At 45.4% G+C, this 22,794-nt stretch overlaps 1 protein-coding gene across 1 annotated transcript; it reads right to left on the reverse strand.

Moving 5' to 3' along the window:
- Positions 1-1,136: 1,136 nt before the first annotated feature.
- Positions 1,137-21,432, reverse strand: LOC137901741 (tyrosine-protein kinase receptor UFO). Its single transcript, XM_068745785.1, has 20 exons — positions 21,273-21,432; positions 18,569-18,779; positions 18,058-18,158; positions 17,761-17,943; positions 15,480-15,560; positions 15,265-15,380; positions 13,353-13,548; positions 9,241-9,380; positions 8,992-9,136; positions 8,645-8,662; positions 7,853-7,982; positions 7,557-7,648; positions 5,686-5,781; positions 5,393-5,470; positions 4,809-4,901; positions 4,312-4,433; positions 3,717-3,826; positions 3,377-3,536; positions 1,798-1,934; positions 1,137-1,630 (listed from the first exon to the last, which is right to left on the reverse strand). Exons 1-20 carry the CDS (start codon positions 21,430-21,432, stop codon positions 1,183-1,185), a joined length of 2,817 nt encoding a protein of 938 aa, XP_068601886.1. The 3' UTR covers positions 1,137-1,182.
- Positions 21,433-22,794: the final 1,362 nt, after the last annotated feature.

Consider the following 22,794-nt stretch of genomic DNA (forward strand, 5'->3'; position numbering starts at 1 on the left):
CACAACACAAACGCAACGTAAAAAGTATGCAAATTACAAACACATATTGATATAAAACATTAGTGCAAAGTTGTAGAAATACAAAAATCAGCTTTGAAAAAGTGTAACGATGCTGTGCTTGAGACGGAAGCAAAGGTGAGGATCTCATCCCGCCGTTTGCAGGCGACTCCATCATGCCTGTACTCTCAGTCCATCCGTGCCCTCTTGACCCCACCAGTGGACTGCCTCCACTCCCAATGAGCAAACGCTCAGGTTCCTGAGTTGAGACAAAGATGTGTGGTCTAGCTGTACCAGGACTTTAATGTGTCTGACCTGTACGCGAGTGAAGCATTGTCTTGTGTGTTCTACTGATGGTTTCCAGTGCTCAGAGAAACCCCTCCCCCGAGACGATGCAGGGGAGTCACACCAACTGTAGGTCTTCATCAATATGAAGAAGAGTCACAAGAAAGTCTCTTAAACCTGTGGAATTGTATTTTTGGTGCTAAATTTGGAAACCTATTTTACTTGCTATAACTTTATTTAAAAACTCCTACCTCAGTCTGCTGCTATTGAGGGAAATCTTCTAAAGTCTTTATTGTCCTTCGAGATGTGACATCTAAACAAAAGCTAAATAAATTCACTTATTGTCCCTCTATCTATCCATACGTTGAGTTTTGATCTTAAAACAGACAGTTATCTTCCACATGATGCTTTATTAGAACAAGGCCTCGCCGGGTTCCACCGGAGCAGAGATCCACAGTGCGGTTCCTCCTCCGGTTAGTGGCGTCCAGGCTCCTGAGGTTGTTTGGTCGTTGTCTGGCAGTGTCTCAGCTGGTGTCACAGAGATCTTTGACTTGTTCTTGTTTAGCTGAAGGCGATCAGGTAGCTGGTATTTTCTTACCGTTCGAGCGACTGGGATCGTTTCTCTGATTGTCCTGCAGTGCATGCAGATGAAAACAGGAACTCTAAATGTGTCCATCCACCATCAGTGGTTGGTGTCAGCAGTCCTCCTGCTACATTGATGCTCAGTTTGAAAGACAGGGTTCTGACCAAGGACACTAACCCTTCAGTTCCTTGGAATGCCTTTGGCTGTGTGTGTTTTGTGCAAAACGTGCGTCGGGGCACATCAGGCTTCTTAAAGTCAGTAGCAAGAGGCTGGATTTTGTTCCCGGACTGGGGCAAAGGGATGGCATATTTTGGCCATCAATGCCAGGCCATTCTCCTGAACCCTTCCCTTTCTTCTTGCAGTTCGACAGTTGGGGTGGGGTTGGGAGTGGAGTGGCAGGACGGCTGAAGAGGCAGCGTGGCTGTGGAGGACGACACCGGCATGTCCAGGCTCTCCAGGGAGTCGGCGAGGGCTCGGTTGGTCTCATGTTGGGGACAAAGGACGTAGCGGTTGGGGTGGTGGACTTCTACCGTAGTCACAGAGTCCAGGCCCTTCAGGCAGAGAGGTGTCAACCCCATGATGGGGTCACGACCCCCAACGGCCCCGAGCTCCATGGGGGACTCATCCATGTTGACGTACAAGATCTCGTCTGGGTCCTGGGGGTCTGGCAGATCGTCAAGGGCCTTTTCCAGCTCGCAGCGCAGAGACTCGAACGATGGCCGATCCTTCGGGCTGAGCAGCCAGCAGGAGAACATCAGGCCGTATCTGGACAGGACGAAAGAATGTTGTTACCTCAAGTTAAAGGAGGCAGCGCTTCAATGTTTCATGTGTTTGAACAATTCAGGATTAAATTCGTTAATTAGAAACAGCACTTCTACAGAGAATGAGATTATTTCTGCGGTACTTCATCATTAGCTCAGCGTGTCACTCACATGCAGTCCAGACAGTCTGGAGGCTGTTTGAGACGGTTCCCCTGCCGCAGGTAATCATAAATCTCACTGTTTTCCACCCCGGGGTACGGAGTCTGGCCCCGCGTGGCGATCTCCCACATGGTGACGCCAAACGACCACTGAGAGGGAGGGAGGGGAGAGCTTTGAATCTCTTCTGGCTTTACACACTCTTTCCATGTGAATCCGATATTAGCTTTGGAAATAACACAACCATGTTCGTGGAGGCCATCTGGACATCCATTTACAAGCTGAGCACATGTAGGGCCCCGGGCCCCTCAGACATACATTCATGTACTGATATCATCAGCTGCTGCCAAGTATACTATGTACAGTCTGATCAAAACTTGAATATATTTAGCTCAGTACTTCAGAACTCCGCCTCCATGAGAGAGTAAACATTGTTTACTCTTAACATAAACTTCATATAATTTGGTGACTAGGCTCTCGAAGAAGTACACATAAAAAAAAGAAAAGAAAAATCTAAATATTTGCAGCAATTCTAAAAATATAGCTGGTGACATTGTCTGGTCACTATGATTAAACCTCCAGAAGCATTATGTGCTTGTGTTTATAAATGTAGGTCCCATGGTGTAATGGTTAGCACTTTGGACTTTGAATCCAGCGATCTGAGTTTAAATCTCGGTGGGACCTAAGATTCAGGCAGCAGTAGCTCAGTGACGCTGGCCTGTGTGTGTAATATATGTAGAATGCAAAGAGTATTTGTTTCACAAAGTACTTTAATAGCTGTCTGTCATTTGGTTATCCCTGCAATGAGCTGGTGACTCATCCGGGATGTAGCCAGCTGGGACAGGCTCCAGGTTTAATTCAATTTTATTTCTATCACGCCAAATCACAACAGAAAGTTTTCTCAAGGCACTTTACAGGATTAGCGGGGAAAGACAGAACCCAACTTGACCCACAAGAGCAAGCACTTTGGCAACGTAGGCAAGAAAAAACTTCCCTTTAACAGGCAGAAACCTTGAACAGAACCTAAGGCCATCTGTCTGGACCGGCTGAGCCTTACCCAGCAAGCGGCTGAAGATGCAAGGATTCAGAATCAGAATACGTTTATTGATCCCAGAGGGACATTCTTTGTAGCCCAGAGTGCAACAAATGTTTTAACAAAGGAATGCCTTCCAAAAAAGAAATGTGTCTCTTTTGTATTGGATCGGTCGTCCGGCTACAAAACAAGACTCAGTCCGGCAGACGACCCGTGACAAAGAGCACTTTACGGTGAGAACTCTGAACCCTCTATTCTACTCTCCAGCAGCAGTCCGACATTTGTTTTTGACACTCTTATTTTGTAACCTGATAATCACATTCAGTCTCTGGAATAAAAAATCAAACAAAAAAAGGCCTTTTCTGTTTTGGAGTAATTCTATTGGTTCTTATTAAAACAAGAAAAGAAAAATGCAATTTCAATATGTCACTTCTCCATTTTGGGCAACAAAAAATTATTGTATTTCAGTTTTGGATTCTGTTTATTAAAACCAATAATACAAAAACAAAAATCAAATAACTTTAAATCTCTCTTTCTGAAACAAAACTCCTGGGACCTTACCACGTCACTCTTGGTGGTGTAGACGCGATCAGCCAGGCTTTCGATCGCGATCCATTTGACGGGCATCTTGGAGATCCTCCCCTGCCTGTAGTAGTCTCCGTTGTAAATCTTCTTGGAGAGGCCGAAGTCGGCCACACAGACGTTCATGTTCTCATTCAGCCTGAGGCGGAGAGACCGAGGTTGTATTAATTAGTAGAGTATTCAAGCAGTGGAAGGCAGATATAACTACCGGTAATAGTAAGGAGCTTCAGTGCTCACCATTGATATTTTGTACTGTAAATTTTATTCCACTACACTTTTCTAACAACCTGAAGCAGAATAAAGCAGATGTTGTGCTTACATGCAGTTGCGAGCAGCGAGGTCTCTGTGGATGAAGTTCTTCCTGCAGAGGTACTCCATGCCTCTGGCAATATCAGTCATAAACTTCACCAGCATCTGAGACGGCAGATACTGAGGGACAAAAAGGGTTTCTTCACATATCACCACAGCTGACGTTTGTTTTACACACAGCAGAGGGCGCTAGAGCTCAACTAGGCCAGAACGGCCTGGCCTGCATCGCTGCTTGTCACTCTAACACCCTCCTGCTGTGGGAAGGACGGGGCTCAACGTTGCGTCTTTGAGTGTTTGCCGAGTTTCTACATTCTGTAGGAATCTGGTCTCGATTAGATTTGTGTGTCTCGGCCCTTCTTTGGGGACTAAGTGTGCGCAGCAGCTCTCAATCCAAAAACACATCTCATCCAACAAGAGAAACTGCAGATAGTAAAATATGACCTCAGGGCGACTATCCATCCATCTCTGTAAACTCCTTATATCTCTGTCGACCTTTGGATATCATTTGGCTGAAAGACATTCCTCTTAACCTTACAGCCATTAAGCTTTGTGGGATTCACGTGTGCACGCGTGTGCTGCTTTTTATTGCGTGTGATCAGACCTACCACGGGACAGTCTCCCAGTCTTGAGTACAGCAGGTAGCTGTGGAGGTCTCCGTGTTTCATATAGGGCAGAATGACCACAGGGGACGGGTAACCCTCACTCTCCACAGTCTGCAGACACACACCTACACAAGCATCACAGTTACATCATTAAGGACAGAAATGACTGCATTTTATACAAATTAAAACGTTGTCAGCTCAGTCTTGAATTTGCAAAGGAACAAAAGCAGTGTTTTTATGGGTCAGGTCACTGGAGCGAGAAGGAAAAACCATTTCCTGGTTGTCTTTACTGGTATGTCATCATGTACGCATTTTTTATTTTACTATTAAATACAATACAATAACTTGAATGTCGCCCCAGTGAAATGTCTCTAGTAAGGTTTGTGCATGTTGACCAGTGTTTTTTTTATGAAGACATATTTCTGGTTTTAATCTAAAACCAGTGCCCTTCCACTCCGCAGCACGTTAATGAGCCTGACCTGCTGAGCAGCGTGACTCACCTAGAAGCCTCATGACATTGGGGTGGTCAAACTCTTTCATGCAAGCAGCTTCACGAAGGAAATCCTCCATCTCTGAGCGGGTACAGATGGCGACTGGGGAGAAGACGGCACAGAGGTGAGACCATGTGTTTCTGGTGGTCCGATTAAACATGGTGAGGAATCCTGTTATTTTATTATTCGCAGTTCTGACTGCTGCATTTATTTCTATGAATTAATATATTTGTGGTTTGTTTTTGCAGCAAAGCTCGCATTAAATTCCCTGCAGCCCTGCTTTGACACGGCAGGAATCTCATGACAGAGTGAGTGTGTTCATGCCACTTAAAGAGTCAGCTTTCATCTTTCCCCTCCAATCTACAGTTTTAAATGACACAACTATCGTTACTGTGGTGCAAAAGTTCAAGCGGGATCAACTTTTCTTCTGCCAATATTTTCTACAGGCTGTCTTTGTCTGTCTTCTGATCAAAAACTGAAACTTACCCCCAGTAACTTGTTTGATTCTGACCTGGGGGGGCTGTCTGTGAAACGTCCTGTGTGTCCCATGATAAAGGCGTTCATTGTGGTCATTTCTGGTTACTAGTACTCACTCTTCATGGTCTTCACGGCGACTTTGAGAACTGCCTCCTCCTGAGTCAGCAGCCCTTCCATCACAGAGCCGAACTCTCCTGGAATTAAGACCCAACAGAGAGGAGTGGTTATCTTCTGGTAACCCATAACCCATAACCCATAGCCCATAACCAGGGCCGAAATAAAACATTGCTGGAGATAAGAGGAAAGCTAGTATTAGTACGCTTGCTGATAAGCCTGGACTCTGTCCTATGCATCCGTGACATAAAAAGCCTTTATCGCCTCGAAGACGTACACAACAGAAGCATGCTACCTTCTCCCAGAGTCTTTCCCAGCGTTAGTTTATGTCTGTCCACCATCACGTCCTGCAGTTTCTGCTTCAGCTCATCGCTGATGCCCAAGGTATTCACTGGAGGGGAAAATAATGAGGAATGTTAATGCTGCTCGGCGTTCAAAGCGCTTTAATGAACAACAAAGAGGAGGGAGGGAAACAGGCATGCTGTAAGAGCACAATGCATCGAAAACAGAGAATGAATAAACGCTGCAAACTTCAACAACAATAAGGATAAAGCCATATAACTTCTTGCTGCCAAAAAGAGAAAAAGAAATGTTGAAATGGGGAAAGCACTTGAATCCTCATTATTGCAACAAACATGATCTACTGCAGCGTTTAAATACCGTAAACAAACATCTACTCCAATGACCCTTGTAGCCTTTTTTTTAACTGTCATTTAGCGTATTTTTAAGAGTCTTGTGACTTTAAAAAACAAACAAATCATTGTCTAAAAATATAAAAATACCACAAAATATGAATAAATCCTCAACATTCCCAGAATGCAGCTGAAAAGAAAGTCAAACCCTACATGAATGGGTTAAAACCCTACATGAATGGGTTAAAACCCTACAAGAATGGGTTAATTGTACCGGTCCAGACCGTCACTCTGGAGTTGGACACATGACCCTGTGATCCTGCCAGAGAACAGGTTGTGGCAGTTGGTCCAGGTCCAGTGCTGCTTTAAACGTTCCTCGCTCCCTCCATCCAGCTGCCTGTCATTGAGTTTTATGGCGGTGAGCACACGCTGTGCTACAGCGGCTAGCTCTGTTTTCACATCTGGGCCAGGATGCAGCAAGGAAACAACACGCTCAGAGATTGTCCTCCAGCTGCTGCTGCACTATCAATCTGTCACAAGCGGAACTACAAAATGCTCAGTCCGCAGGCATGTTCCACTAACACATGGCCAAGCGTTACCTAATGGATGAGATAAGCAGCGCCTCGGGGTTCAACATCGTCCTGAGTATTGGTCAAATTTACTGGTAAACATCAGCAATGCAAATCAAGTCCAAATCCTCAGACCTACGCCTCCCTTCCATTCCCAACGGGTCGTCCTCCATTCACTCAGAGTACACATAATCTCTCCATCGCTGTCTCCAGGCTTGTCTCGTTTTACTCGCTGATTTTTGTTCCCGTATAGTTTTACCTCTGATCCCTTTGAGGTTGTTGCAAGTTGAGACTTGTGTATGAGGTCTACACAAATATTGTGTGTGCAGCAGGGACAATGTCAGGGCTTGGATGTGTCACAGCTGTGGGGAAACCCGACTGTGATGTTTCCAGGTACGCATCTCATCTCTGTCTACAGCCCTGAGAACGCTGAGTGATGGAAATCACTGCTTTCTGTTCCACTAATATGAGGTTGATGCTTCATGGCTGATGGATATTTTATGCGCTTTTGCAAATCTTCAGCCTCTTTAAGTGTTAATATTCCTGAAATGCAGTCAAGTCAAATGTAAAGGTGTTGTTTATGCCTGACTGTGCAGCTCAGAATGAATGTATTTACTGCATTTATTCACTAACTACATACAAAGAGAAAAGACTGTGGCGTATGCAAATCGTCTGAACATTCCAGAGCTATTTTTATAACTCTTCATTGTAGAGTTCCTTCCTTTCATCAGTCAATGAACCAATCCTGTCCTGATTATTAAGTGTAATTATCACTAAATATTTCCAGCCACTCTCGGCATGAGAAAAGCTTCTATTATGCTTCTGGTTACCTCTTTCCACCCCGGGGACAGACTCAGGTTTGGGCATGCAATGACACGTACGCTTGCTGCTGGAGGGACATTCAGGTGCAAATACTTAAGCGTCATCTTACTGCGAAGCGTGCAGGGGCAGGGAGGGGAACTCACATGTTGCTTCTGTTGTCCTGCGGCTGTAGGTGCGACGAGCGCGGTACCTGACCACCAGCTCCCCACTCTCCATCATGGGTTCAAACGCCTCTCTGTGAGGTATCACAAAGCAGGGAGAGAACCGCAGGTCGCTACAGCGGATGTGTAAACCCAGTAGGGAATGTGCTGACGCTACACGTTATCTCCGCCGTCCACATGTCCGAGGCGACTGCACCACGGACTGGAAGCAACTGCAGCTTTTTGGTTTGGCACGGCTACTCTCTTCCACCAATGAGGAGCGGCGTCAGCCTACGTACCCAAAGCGCGTCTCCTTGCGCCGCAGCTTGGCCACGTAAACAGCCATGAGGACGGCTATGGACACGGCCCCAGCTATGGCCATCACCACATACCACCAGTGCCAGGAAAAGGCCGGTGGCGAGGACAGACCTGAGGGAGGGGCATCGACACAGACGGGAGGGATTAGTCATGATTTAAGGAGACGGGAGACGTCATGGAGACCCTCAGGTGACAACAACAGTTTCCTCCTCAGCACAATATTGCTGTTGAGCTGAATCAGAACATTTATTTTTCTAAAAATACGCCCTTTGTCTGAATTTTTGTTTTCCCATGTTGCAAATTGAAATGTACTCCCAGCTTCACCCGCAACTAGCTACTATTCACACACTGTTTTCATCCCTTCCTCTCACTCGCTTTCATCCTCCCCCAGCTTTCCATGCTTCTTCTTTTTTCTTTTTTTTTTATCAGGCATTCTTGTTGCTTGAATTATCTGTCTGGCTCCTTCAGACTAAGCAAACAGAGATGTTGCACTGTTCCTGCCAATTATAAATATTTATGATGCGTCTCCCCATTCTCCCCACACCCCTCTTCCCCTTTTCCATCTCTCTGAGGTCCTCTCTTCTCTTTTTGTCTTTTCCTTCCTTTTTTTTCTCTCTGAGATGCACAGGAAGGAACCCGGTGACAGATAATAAGAAAGGGAAGTCTTGCGGTGGAAAAAACACTTCCACTGTCCCTGTGTCATTGTGTGTCACTCTGAGAGGTCAGGGGAGTGTATGTTTACGAGATCACATACATGAAAGTCATTTACTCACCTCTAAATTCCTCCATTTCTGTGGGATCAAAGAGAGAGCTCAAATCAAAAATGTGATCAACAGAGGGATTCAATATACACTATTTATGTAAAAAAATCAATATAAATATCAGACTTTTAATAAATGATTATCGAACACCTTCTTATAAAACCCTTAACAAGCTTTAATCACAAAATGCATCTGAGCTGATATGAGATTAATATATATTAGATTTTCATTTCCCAGATGCTGCAGATGTTACTAAATTGATCTTAAACAGTCTCATTCAGAAATAACTCCTGGCTCAATGTAGATGCTGTTTTATTTCTCGTGACTGATGGATAGCTTTGAGCCTTCCAGCAACATACCAGGAGCAGTGAGTGTCAGGGTCTGCGTGGGGGTCCAGGGACCCTCCCCCGCCCCTGTGTAAGCGCACACTCGGTAAGACACGTTGGACAGGGGGATGGACAAATTGATTGACAGTTCAGTGTGCAATCCGGTACCCAAAACCAGCTGTCAAAAAAGAAGGACAAAAGAGGACAGCATGAGTGGACAGAATCCTTTCTTTATGTCTTCCAGTCAGAACCATCACCATGAACCGTGTGAGCCGGCCTGACCTGCTGGCCGGTGGGCGTGCTGTACTGGACCAGGTAGCCCCGGAGATCTCCATTCAACTTCCCTGGAGGTCCCTGCCAAGTCATCAGCACCTCTGTCCCGTTGAGCACTGCTGTCACATTGACGGGTGGGTTGTCTGGCACTGAGACAGGAAACAGAACATGAAGTATCTCAGATCTCACAGTTGCACTGATGTGTGTGTGTGTGTGTGTGTGTGTGTGTGTGGTAGAGGTTAGGTAAGCATGCCGATCTGGGTGTGGTAGCCCGGTGAAGCCAGGGGTAAGCTCGGAGTGTGTTGTTTTGACAGCCTGCAGCCTCTGTGGTGTGAACAACAAGAACAGCTGGAGGAAGATGACGATGAAGTTGAAAATGAAGATGAAGATGAAGGTGAAGAAAAAAAAGGCCAAATAAGGGTAAATGAGCGTTTTGTACGAGTTAAGGCTGGGCTCCCTGTCTCAGCACGGTCGGGTGAACTGAGATGAACCCATGCTGAGCCCTGTGCTTCCTCCTGTCATGCTTCCTTTCCTCTTCTTCTGTCCATCTTTGTTTCTGCTTCAGTTTTTGTCTTCTATTTTGGTTTCTGTTCTCTCTGAAGCTGTAAGAAGAAAAAGAGCTGCTGGCAGCAGAAAAGTCCAGTGGAGAGAAAGCCTGGCTGAATGGCATGCTGGGAATTTGTGCTTGTGTTTGTGCGACTGATGCTGTGTACAGCAAAGGAGAGACAACGCTGCTTACTTCCTTTGTTACTGTCTGAGTTAAGGCTGGCCCTCTGCAGGCTCACAAAGCCCCCCCCCCACACACACACACCACACACACACCACACACACACCCAGTTATTCTGAGAAAGTCAGAGTGAGTTTGGGAAACATGGCCCAGCCTATGGATAAGGCTATCAGGAAGCGTTTGGCGGCTGATTGTTTCCACATGCTGTCCCTTCTTTGCCTGCTAGTGGTTACAAAAACAAGCTCCAAATTAATTCAAGCAGCTCGACTCCACCTCTGATTCGTCATCTGTTCTCTTTCTGCCTTTTCTCAAACTCTGGTGTTGCCAGCCCACTCCCTTTCTCAACATCGCTCCCTGTTTTCCATCCAACATCATTCCATCTTCCCCGTTCCAAGTTTTCTTCTCCCTCGTCCCCTCCTCTGAGGTAACGCCCCTCTCTGTGCGAGTTCCAAAGAACAGAGATGTACATTTTTCGACATAAAACCTTGCAGAGGAGGGGAGAAAAGGGACACGTTTCACTTGAACAAAACTTGGGCACTTTCACACAGGAAATGAGATGTCTGAAACGCTGAAACTACAGAGACAAAAAGGTAACTCTTGTTAATTTGTCTGAAAGTCAAAGCACCCACCCTTGGCAAGAGACAGAGACACAAACAGTTTAGTTCCAAATTGCTTCGCTAGAAGAGAGACCAACATCTGTAACCATGGCAGGCTACTGTTACACATCCCTCCAGGCTGCTGTTAAAGAAGCCGTGTCGATAGAAGCATTTATTGTCCTGAGGCGGGACCCTGTTTCTGTGAGCTCATCTTCTCAGTCTGGCTGAACTGTATGTCAACATGTGGACGGAAAAGGGTCATCGCTAAACTGAGAATCGACATCACAACCCCGGGATCTGTCTATTCTCATCATAAATAAAAACAAACTCAGCACAGGAAGAGGAAGCATGTTCATTTGGAGCATAAATGCTGCCGTCAACAAAAAGTGTGTGTTTCTGTGTGTGTGTGTGTCATCATGAATCACTTCCATCGGGAAAGTGTGTCCTTTAACTCTGGGCTCATTCTGGTGTCACCTTCGGGGTACAGACAGATGGCTTATGCAATAAGGGATGTAAGTACACAAGAATACTTGTCAAGTGTGGCCTCCAGCAGCAGCGCATGAATTTTGTTGGTTTTTTAAGGTTAAAGAACAATGAATTTGCAGAATGGATGTGTAAAACACAATCTCTTTGCAGCTGTAGGATGAAGGAGGGTGACTCTCCCCACTCTCCGTTCTGTTCACTCATCCTCCAGGGAAATAGTGGGCTTTGGGAAAGCAGAGAAATGAGTGTTTTCTCAAAGTGCCCCCTTCCACCATTTCCCTGCTCCACCCATTCCTTGCCTCATCCCATCATTAACATCTCATATTTGTTTTTCCCACGGTGTGTTGATCTGTCCGCCGCTAAGAGAAATCATAGGTCATCTGAGGTCAAACAAGGGGGCGGGGGGGTTGGGGGGTAAATGACAGATGAAGGAATGAAGTTGAAAAACTTGTTCAGTTTAATTTGATGCAGGAAATAAATTCCTTGGTTGTGTGAAAGTGAGGGACAGGATATGAGAAGAAGAAAAAAAAGGTCATCAAGGGAAAAACAAACAAGAATCAAGAATAGAAGACCAGAAGCGGTGATTAGCAATGGATCTAGGATGATACATGTAGAGAGCATCTAAGAGAAAACCATTCCAGAGAGGCAGATCCAAAAGGAAGAATTCCAAGAACAACCCAAAAACTCTACTGAAATGTGGAAAATGTGACCAAGCCATGAGAAATCTACTTCTCTGAGTCATTTTCTGACTCCCTTTGACCCCCCCAGTGCATCCGAGACTACATTGTTCTAATAAATCATCGTCTGACTCATTAGAAAAATTGCAGAAGGAGCTAGAAATGAAACTCTGTTATCCAAATGGAAATAAAACAGATCTTCCACTGAAACAAAACAGAATTGAAGCATGCTGTGATAATAAAGAACTGAAACTTTAAAACCCATTTTGAGTCCTTCTCCATTCTCCGTCTTTCCAGCGCCATTTCAATAAATGTTACCTCTTTATTTTAATTTACTAGAAACGCTGTGTTGAAGTGTTTTCAGATTATATGCAGCTCCCGTTATGGAAAACCCCATCATCCGTACAGTGGCATATCTCTCCTCTTAGTATACAATATTTCCACTCCTACTCATCCAGGGGTTTAGAGAGCATGAGCTGGCATGGAAAATCCCACCACAGTTTAAACTGAAACACACAGCAGCCTAGCATTACAGTTTGGACAGAGCTCTGCGATCCTCACTGAAGCCTTTCAGGAGAATTTAACGTCCAAACTCCCTCCCTCGCTCTGTCTCCACCTACTTTTACCTCGGAGTTTACATTTGAAACTGGGTTTATAGACTTCAGGCGGCTAGTGTCCCTTTTCTTCATAAACAGACTGCATTGTTGCAGGACTTGCTTTTCCGACTCTTTGGATTCCTAGTGTGTTTTAGGGTTAGGGCAGGGGTGGGAAAACGTGGCTTCTAAAATTTGCCAGAGGGGCCGGGCCAGGAGCAGATGTATGGAGTGTTTATGTGAGCTCATATAAATGACATGTAAAAGCCATTACATTCAAGAATTTTGCCTTTTACAGGTAGCATTACAGGGAAAAGGGAAATGAATGAGGTTTAATTATAATAAAATGTAATTTGGACAAGTTCAGCGGGCCGGATTAAAAAGCCCAAAGGGCGGTATATGGCCTCGGGGCCTTAGTTTGCCCATGCCTGGGTTAGGGCCTTGTCACAAGTGTCTCATCAATGAGCTGATGTATTGGTTTGTGCAGCACAGATCCTAAACAAAACTTGTCACATCAAGGTCTGTGGATTGACATTGTTGCTTGATCGCTGTCACGATTGATTTGAGTTGTATTTGTATTGTATTGTAAGTGTCCTCTCATTCAGTAAATTCAGGAGAAGCCCTTATCTCCAAACTCAGAAACTCTAAGTCAAGACGGAGAAGAAGCCACTGATAGAATGCTGTTTGCGTCACAGCCAACAGCATTTGGCAGCTGTTACCATGGCAAATCACCCAAAGAACACTTGTTGTAAACACTTGCCTATAACCACAGGCATATACTGTATGAGCCTTGAAATTAAAAGAAGACTTGAGACTCGTCTATGGCTAGTACCAAAATGTGCAACACAAATCCATTAAATATTCTTGCCACAGATCAAAACAAGGGCCTCCTTGATGCTTGCTATCTGCGGTGTGGAATGTGTTTAGCAGGTTAACATACACAGCAGCGGTGGGAGGAGACGTGGACTTTGACCTCAACAATTACCCAGATAACACATCCTTAATCCTTGATCAGTAATCAGGGTGAAAACAAACTTCTTCTCACCTCCTTCTCTGGTGCGTAGCTCCACCCAGGGCGACCAGTCAGATGGCCCCTGGCTGCTGTGACAGGCCACCCTGACAGTGTAGAGGCTGTAGGGCTCCAGGCCCCCGATAAGGTGCGTGGCCGGTGGAATGTTTACGTTCTGATTGTGGATCATCTTTTCAGGGACTGCATTGGAGATGTCTCCCAATTGTTTGGCCTGGAATATTCAGATAACGCATTTAAACCCAACATGGACAGACAGGGTTTAGGGCAGCTTTCAGTGCAAACAGATATAAAAGTCAAAGTTTAAGACGATGGTTAAAGAAATTATAAGAAGTTGAAAACAATTGAATTTTAGAACAATAAACTTAAAGTGAAATTCAACCACTAACAACAATGACATGAAGAAACACTGAGTTATAATGACATATGCTCTCAATTCTACCAATACCACTGCCATGAAGCAATTCATCTTAAAATCAAGAAATGCTCATTTTAACAGATGCTTAAATGATTAATTTATCTGATAACAATTTAAGAAATTTTATCCTCTATTTATTTCTCAGCCTTTGTAATTTTACATTATCAATCCAATTGTCATAGTTTCCATTGTTATTTGTTTGCACAGTAATTGATAATATATGGGATTGGGGAGGAACAGATAGGTGGACGAGTGCAGACGGTGGTTGGGGATCAGTGTTAACAGTGTTAAATCAGATTCATTGATGGTTTGAAGGTAGAATGCAAAGAAAGCAGAACCCGTGAAATAAAAAATCCCAGGCAGAAATCCTGCTGCCTCTGCAAACACATTTAAAAGGGGAACATAACTCAGAAAGAATTCCTCATTGCAGCAATCTCAACCACATTAAAGTCGCCGGTCTCCACCATTGTTCTCGGCTGCACTCCTCATTATCAAGGAGCGCCTGCAGGCTGCGAGCTGCACTTCAACGGGTGGGCTTTGCTGTTGGACCACATGAGCAGCACAACACAAACAGATGTGTGTGTGTGTGTGTGTGTGTGTGTGTGTGTGTCCAACAGGTGCCGCTGAGAACTGCTGTCACCGTAACTTAAAAACAAACATGAGTATTCAGAGGTCACGTAATTAGCATGATTTGATCCCAACAAAGTTAAGTTGCATGAATGAGTTGAGTATGCATGTGTGTGTGAGAGAGAGAGAGAGAGAGAGAGAGAGAGACAATGATTCACCCTCCAGCCTGTAACTAATGACTTTGATCAAACCATACAACTCAGTCCTGAGTCACACTATAGCCTGCATTCCCCTCGTATGTCTCACAGCCACAAATACCTGCTTTCTTTCTTTCTTTCTTTCTGCAGCACAGTAGTATCATTCTGTTCTTTACACTGTAGCCTTATTCTTGTTTCTGTTCTGCACACAATGGCCTGCTAAATTCGGATTCTTGCCCCATTTTGCCGAAGCTGGCCCCTCGCCTTGTTCCCTTGTGAGGGTTGGAGGGAGGGGGCAAAAACAGAAAGAGGTATGAGGGGCAGCTTTATTAGAACCAGACGTTTCTGGGTGGTGCTGCGCTGCTCCCTTCTCAAGAAGAAAAGGTTCCTCCTCTCAGCTACAAGCTGCAATGCCGTAGAGCTGGATAGTGGCAGAGCAAGGCTGACAAAAAGGGAGAGAGCGAGAGCTGCTTCACAACATTAATCCAGGAGGCCACTTTCCCAGAGTGAAACCTGATCCACCGGTATATGTAAAAGGCAGGAGGGGAAGAATGAGCTAAGAGAGGAAAAGTCAGTTCTATTTTTTTTTTAATTGGGCTTGCGAAAGGTAAGGCCCTGCTTGTTAGTGATCCACAGAGGACGGGGAGTGATGTATGTGTTTAACATGCAGCTCAAACGGCTGCAGCTTTTCAGGCTAGCGTTCCAGCTAGTCGTATAGTCCTCCATAACATTTGACAGGCCGTCTCACCTGAACAGAGCAACGGATTATTGGGTAGTCGCCTCCAAATCCAGGATGCCATGACAAACGGAGACTGTCCTGAGTGATTTCTGCAGCTTGCAGATCCTGAGGTTGGGATGGAATAACTGAGGGGAGGAAGGCACATAAACACATAAGAACAACAACAACAACAACAACAAGGAAGTATGCCAGTGACCATTTGAAACCAATGAAGAGGTACCCACCAGTGATGGTACCCGAGCCAGAGGTGGCCACGCCTTTACGGTTATGGGCCTCACAGGAAAAGGTGCTTGTCCTGTTCAAACCTGGATGGAAAAATGAAGCAACATGTGTTAATGGGAACATGTGGGATGTTTTGAGCCCAATGATCTTTGCTCATTCTGCTGAGCTGCACATGATGTGGCTGTGAGGCGCAGTGTGACCAGTCAGATGGCCCCTGGCTGCTGTGACAGGCCACCCTGACAGCGTAGAGGCTGTGGGGCTCCAGGCCCCCGATAAGGTGCGTGGCCGGTGGAATGTTTACGTTCTGATTGTGGATCATCTTTTCAGGGACTGCATTGGAGATGTCTCCCAATTGTTTGGCCTGTGAGGCGCAGTGTGAAGGTTCAAACTGCAGTGAGAACAGTGACAGAGTCGTTTCCATAAAGTGAGGCCATCCTTCTGCCAGCAGTATTATCATTAGTTTGGGACTTAGTGTGTTTGTTGATGTGGAATACATTTTTGTTCGACTTGCATACATACTGAAGGGGGCAAATCACTCGGCCACTGACATTCAACAGAGAAAGGGCCCTCTCACAAGTGACTCATAGCACACTCACACACTCGAATCATTCCACGACGCAGGCTCACACACACTGAAACGCTGACGTTCAACGTTTATCACAGTTATCTAACACCCGAACGTCGTCAATGAGCCTCAAACTGAGCCGCTCACAGAAACACACAGTGTGTCGCTCTGCGCCGATGGCACCATGCCTCCTTTGTGTTGCAGCCGGAGGGGGAAAATAAATAAATCAGAGGGTACGATCTTCACGGGGTGACGTGGGGGGTTGTGAGAGAAGGGAAGGAGGGAGAGAGGAGTGAGGATGACCACGGGCTGTGTGGGTGAATGAACTGCTCGTTGCGCCATTGTCACCTTCCCCTTCACAAAACCGGAACACATCCTCCCCGGTCAGCTGAGCATGTTGTAATCAATCTCTCTGGGAAAAAACAATCACTGTACTGTGTATTGACCAATAACCCTAATGTCAGCTGGGAAAGACACTGGATGAGGATAGTCCTGAGCACTATGCTGTAACGCAACAAACATACAATATTATTGACCAATCAGATATTGATTGATAGTAGTTTTATCTTTCCATCCTATAACTGGCGGACGAGGTGCTAACTTGTCAATTATAGATGGTCACTACAGATAGAGGGACGTGTGCTGCCCGTTATTTGTAAATGTTTGGAATGTACTTCATGCCATTTCTCTATATGGGCCTGTTGAGACACTATTTGCTTTTGCCTCTAGTTTGGACTCGTGGTCTGCCGGAGCAGCTGCCCATTCCTGAGGTCTGAGCGTAGGTTACCGGCAAAAGGATCCCGGTCAGCACTAGCAAGTCGGCGCCAATGAGTCAAAGCTTAAACCGATTGCTGCTGCCCGCTCTTTCCGTCTGACTCATCCTGGTCCGTCTTTCAACGGACTGACTGGCTATCAGGTAGGCAGCTGCGGTTTGCATTCGAGCAGACACAGACAACCTTCTCGCCTCCTTTCTTGTATCTTTCAATGTGCTGGCTCCTATATATTTTCTTTCCCCTAAGAGTCCCTCATGCGTCTGCTGCTTGGCCTGTTCATCTACAAGACCACAAAGCATGTCCTCAATGCATCCACTGGCTCTACACCAGTCAGCCTGCTCTCCCTGGGGAGGGTGGTTATTTGGTGGATTTGTTAAGGCCAGTAAGGAGGGATTTGGGAGCCTTTGAAACTGTAGAAGCTCGTTGCTGAGCAGCTTTTGAAGCAGTACATTAAAATCAGTCCGATCGCATACAATCAAAACCAATGATTCTGAAACGAAAACGCATTTTAACAACCTTGAGAGCTTGTTCAGCCTTATATGGGAGCTTCATTTGCAGCATGGTGGTAGTTGGATTTTTATTAGCGCGCTGAGAGAAATGTTAAATTTTAGCTCAATGCATCAGGACGGAGGAAAATATCTAACATGCAAATGCAGTTGTCAATAATAATAATAATAATAATGCACACTATCCTGCTGCTGCTTGGATGTCTACAGTCTTTGTTCGCCCATTGCACACAATTACCTGCTACATCATCCATTCGAGGAGTCGATCGGGTTTCTCCAGGAGTAACCCGATAGACCCATAAACAGGCCTCCTTTGTATTCATAGCAATTGTTAGGACTATTTTACCAATACAGCTATGATACTGACATAATTTGGTCATGACATTTTAATAGTGTTATATTTCTAGGGAGTATCAGTATGACGTGTGAGGGATGATACCTGTGAGGTTGAGTGTGGAGGGTGACAGGGCCACCGGGTCGGTCAGGGAGTTCAGGGGAGCGCCGTCCTGCAGCCAAATGACTCTGACCGGCTCTGGGGGTCCGTGGGCCACACAGCTCAGGCTCAGTGATATGTTGGCCACTACGGCTGTGTGCTGCGGCTCCACAGAGAAATGAGGAAGGCCTGAGAAAGAACACATCAAATTCGCATCTTAACTCTTTTAACAATCAGAGTAAAGCTGTAGAATTCAAAGCTCCTATTTTTTTCTTTTTTTTATATAGGTGCTGTAAAACTCACCCTCCAACTGGATGTTTCCCTCCTCAGAAAATGTCTCATAGTTTTCTGATAGAGCGGCACATCTGTAAGACCCCATGTCAGGAAGCTGGACCTTCTCAATACTGTAATGTGTATGAAAGTAATCAGAATCAGCATACTTTATTGATCCCAGTGACAATACGCACTAACAGGCTGCTATGCATCTTTAGGATACCAGCAATGAGAAACGAAACCGATGGCCTGAATGCTTTTCATCCCATCGTAACCGCATTAAATGCATTAACCTACAGCAGGAGAGCAGGAGAGTCTCATGGGATTCTGCTTGTGTTATATAGATGGAAGTCAACCTGCCGGCGTAAACCAGCAGTACTGGTCAGGTGAGAGGATAAGGTGGCGGAACAGGAAACCATTACAATCACAAGAGATGCCTGACTGAGATGTCTGGGCTGCCTCACAACCGTTGTCATCAGATCTCAGGCACTAACATGACAAAAGCTTTGAGAACGGTGCAACATAGATAATGGCTGCCTACCGAAGCGTGCTGATGACGGTCCAGCTGTTGCTGCCTGTGTGGACCTGGAACTGGTTGGTGTCTGCATAGCGAAGAGGCATGCCGTCTCTTAACCAGAACACATCGGGGGGGTCCTCCTCCTCGCCCCCTGTCCCCCTCAGGGTGCAGTGCATGGCAACAGGCTTGCCAAGAGAAGAGATGACGGTTGTAGGACTTCGCTCAAACTCCAAATCTTTGATTAAAAGAAGGATTTGAGGTTACTTTCTCTGTCACTGTTTGAATGCGCCCTAAATGCGGCGCACACTTACAACATGGTAACATGACTAATTTTGTCAAACTGGTACTCAGGTACCCATTATATTCTGGTGACTAGCCAGAAAAATAAATGATGATTTTATATTATTTATTATAAGGGAAAAGAAAGAGTGAATTCATGAAATTGTTTCAATTTACTGATAAATCATGTCAGAAAACATTAAAACATCTCTCATAGATTCCAAAAGCCAAATAGATTCCATAGATAGCACACAAAAGCAATAACTCAGGTGCAACAAATTGATAGTTGTGTGTATAAGCTCTATAAATATTTGTTCATGCTGGACAACATTGATTTTGTCATTGCTGCCTTTTGGGAGGCAGCAATGACGCGAGTTTATCCAGGACCCCGGCGTTTTCTGAATGAGACCAGTTATCTCGCGTCCCTGGCCGACAGCGCGGCTGACCTGACAGGACAGAGATGATACTGGAACAAAGGCTCCTTGTTAAAGGACGGTTACTCCTGCTGCTCTGACAGTTTCGCAGCAGCACCAAGAGCTCAAGAAAAACCTGAAAAACATCCAGGCTCTCTTTCAAACACCTTTCATACGCGTGCAGGTCCTACGACGAGACGTATGTCGACATAGAGGGATTCAGTAATGAAGACTTTTACGGTAGATACAAAATAAAATAAAGAAGACCTGCAAACGAAGCCTGTGTTCTCCCTCAAAACAAGAATAAATGACTCTTATTTCACTGTGGGATAGCTGTAGAGGTTTTCTCAAGCTTGTTAAACCGCCCTGCTTGTCTGTTTCATGGTCAACCTTCAACCTCTGACCCTCTGACCCCCCACACTGTGACCCCTCAGGACTCACACAGAAGTCTGCACTCCTGGAAAAAAGACCTGCCATGTAAACTGCCCCACTCTTCTCGTGAGTGTAACACGTTCATGATTCTGCAGATGTGCATGAAATCTACACACAAAAACCTATGATTCAAAAATGGGAGTGTGCACTAAATGAAAACGCCTGCTGGGCCTCCTCCTCGCCGCCTCTCCATCTTCGTCTTTGTGTCTCTTTAGTGTAATATTGAAAAAAAACTGCCCTACTTTAACTCCCTGTTTCATGCTGTATTCATATAATAATAAGCTTGTAAAGCTTTTATGAGAACTCAGTGGAGAAGTGTGTGTGTGTGTGTGTGTGTGTGTGTGTGTGTCATGTGATTTATTTGTCCTCCCTTTTGTCCCCTGAATTCTATCGAGGTCTCAGACTCTTTTTTCACTATCTCATCCCACCTATTTTCTGCTCCTTCTCTCTCTTGTAAAAACTGGTCAAATGTTAAATGTCAGAGGACATGCTGCACATACCGAAAACTACGCCCCACAGTCCCTCCTCTTCCTCTCTCCTTTACCATAGTGGCTTTTTAACACTGTGTAATGCAGCCCCTCCGACCATCTTTGGCCTTTTTCCTATTGAACCTCCTTTTCACATTCCTCCTGATTCTTTTGATTCATTGCAACACGATTTGTCACCCCCCCCCCCCCTCCAAACTCTTTGTCCTCTACTCTTGCCTCTTTACCCCATCCATCATTTCCTTGCTTCTGAGTCAGTCGGACCGGCTCTGACTCACAAACAAAAGCATTTTGCCTGCCTGAACCCCTCCTCATTCTTCTTTTCTTGGTCACAGGAGGCATCAGGAAAATATCTATTTGAAACAGTCGATCGGGGCTTATAAATCACAGCAGTGCCTCGTAAACTCTGTCCCTCCTGGTCGCGTATCTGCTGAAGGCAGAGGATGTGGCTCCTGGAGAGACAGCGTGCCCATAATGGTGAAAACACATGAGTTGCCAGGCGGAGGCCCCGATAGGGACTCCAGGTTTTCGTCCACCAGGTGCAGTGGCTGACGGCTTCCACACTTTAAGCTGATTGTTACAGGTGAAAAGGACTTTATAATTAGAAGGTTTTCCTTAAGGAGCCAACAGCTTCATTTACAACCTTCTTTTTTATGACATTTTTTCTTGCTACAAGCTTTGTAAGTATTATGATACGTTTTAGCAGGACACTTTCCAGCCTCTGGCCTTTTGTTGCAAGAAGTACTTATCTTAACATTCCACCGGTTCCAGATAGGCAATGCTCGTCTGGACACCTGGTTGGAAAGAGTTCCGGGAGGAGCAGTGCCAATCAAGATTCTCCCTGACTACACTTCACCTTATAGTTAGGTATCAGTAAAGAACTACACTTCCCATCACGGCTTGGGCAGTAGAGACGGGCTGCTGTTTGTTTTCCTTTGATCAGCCTGTTTTAAAGTGTCGGGGATCCCTTCATGTTGTCCAGATGTTGACTTGGAGTTGTGGTTGCGCTCGTTACCCGAGAGCAAATTGCTTTAATGAGTTAAGGAGCTGACTAAGCGATGTTTTTCCTCTCACTAATAAGGGTCAGATCGGGATTGTTGGCTGGATATAGAATCTTACCCGTCAGTGATCCGGATGCCACCGGGCTCCAAGCAGAAAAGGCGAGCGTGAGGATCAAAAGGGACCATTTCGACGCGCACATGACGTTTTCAGAACGTTCACCTCTGGAGATGTCCTTCATTAGAGGGACAGTCTTCTTGGACACTTCACAGAACTCCATCACCGCGTCGCAGCAGCGCAAACATCTGGAGTTGTGCGCTGAGAAAGTTTCGCTGTGACTCTGGCTGATGCTGACAAAGTGATTATCCACAGATCGGATAATCCCGTCCTCACAGTTCCCCTTTCAGAAGTCAGACTGTGGTGGGGGGGGGGGGGACTTCGCGTCTTGTTACTTCCCTTCTTGTGTTGTTGTTTTGGTTAATCCCATTACGGAGTATTCCAGGGAGCGCACGGCAAAAAAGGCGCACCAAAGTTGGCGGCTGAAGATGAAGTTATCCAAAGCCGATTCTATAACTAGGAACCGAGGGAGTATTTTTAACTTAGTGTTTCCTGCCGTCCAGAGTCTCTCTCCTGCGCACCGGCTCCCTCAGACTGAGACATTCCCCTGACTTTTTCTCTCCCCCCTTAGCGCAGGATTCAAATTCCTCAACGCAAGTTCTTCCCACCCTCCTCCTCCTCCTCCCCCAGTCTTCCTCCTTTCATCGGAGGATGTGAGAAACCCCGAGGCATTGCTGATTGTTTCAACACAATCATTCGCCTTTTTGATTACGCGCGGATCCCTGGAGGTTGCAAACAGATCCCTAAATGAAACAAAGTGGGCCTCTGCGTGTCCGTCCGACTTGTGCAAAGCCCACGAGTGACACGATAGATGGCTTTTTATCAGAGGTCGTGTGTTTACTTGTAAACAAATGAGAAACAGTGCGTAAAAGCCATTCTGCAGGTCCCACTGCCCATCATACTTAATTTGCTTCACCTGTCATAGTTTGATGAGTATGAAAAATATTTCTTCCAGTATTTAGATAGATATTTGGCTGATTTAAATGTTTAAACTGGTGTTATGTTGTCTTGAGACTAAATTTGTGTTCCCCTGGCTTTCTCGTCACTCACACATCAACATCTTGGAAACCTTCTACCTGGTACCAACTGTTGTATTGTCCCCGCCGCGGCGAGGCAGAGGTTATCGCCAGCGCTTGTCTGTCTGTCCGTCCATTTGTTAGCAAGATAAATCAAAATCCTCTGGACGAATCTGGATGACATTTTCAGAAAATGTTGGGAATATTACCGGGAACAGATGATCACATTTCGGTGATGATCCAGAAGAGATCCTGGATTATGGGTATTTTCATTGGCATTGCAGTCAATGGAGCTTCACAATGTGTTCCTTCATATCTCTGTTGATTATTGAGCAATGTTTATGGAATTTGACACAGTCATGTAGGGTGGGGACCTCTATCTTATCGCCCAATTTCATCCAGATCGGTGACGTTAGGAAAATATATGACATTTTAACATTGAAAACCTAATTTATGGATTCAAAAATCTGATCTGTTACAAATACACATCAATTCCGATTCACTTTTAC

The sequence above is a fragment of the Brachionichthys hirsutus genome, chromosome 11 (genome assembly GCF_040956055.1).
Source record: "Brachionichthys hirsutus isolate HB-005 chromosome 11, CSIRO-AGI_Bhir_v1, whole genome shotgun sequence".
Classification (NCBI taxonomy): Eukaryota; Metazoa; Chordata; class Actinopteri; order Lophiiformes; family Brachionichthyidae; genus Brachionichthys; species Brachionichthys hirsutus.

What these genes read in the sequence shown, in the direction of transcription:
- LOC137901741 (XM_068745785.1), bottom strand. Translation starts at nt 21,432, where the DNA reads ATGGAGTTCTGTGAAGTGTCCAAGAAGACTGTCCCTCTAATGAAGGAC. An exon ending in CGCAAGGAGACGCGCTTTGG is followed by an intron (nt 7,649 to 7,852) that starts GTACGTAGGCTG and finishes GATACCTCACAG; the next exon opens with AGAGGCGTTTGAACCCATGA. An exon ending in GACTGGGAGACTGTCCCGTG is followed by an intron (nt 3,827 to 4,311) that starts GTAGGTCTGATC and finishes TTTGTCCCTCAG; the next exon opens with TATCTGCCGTCTCAGATGCT.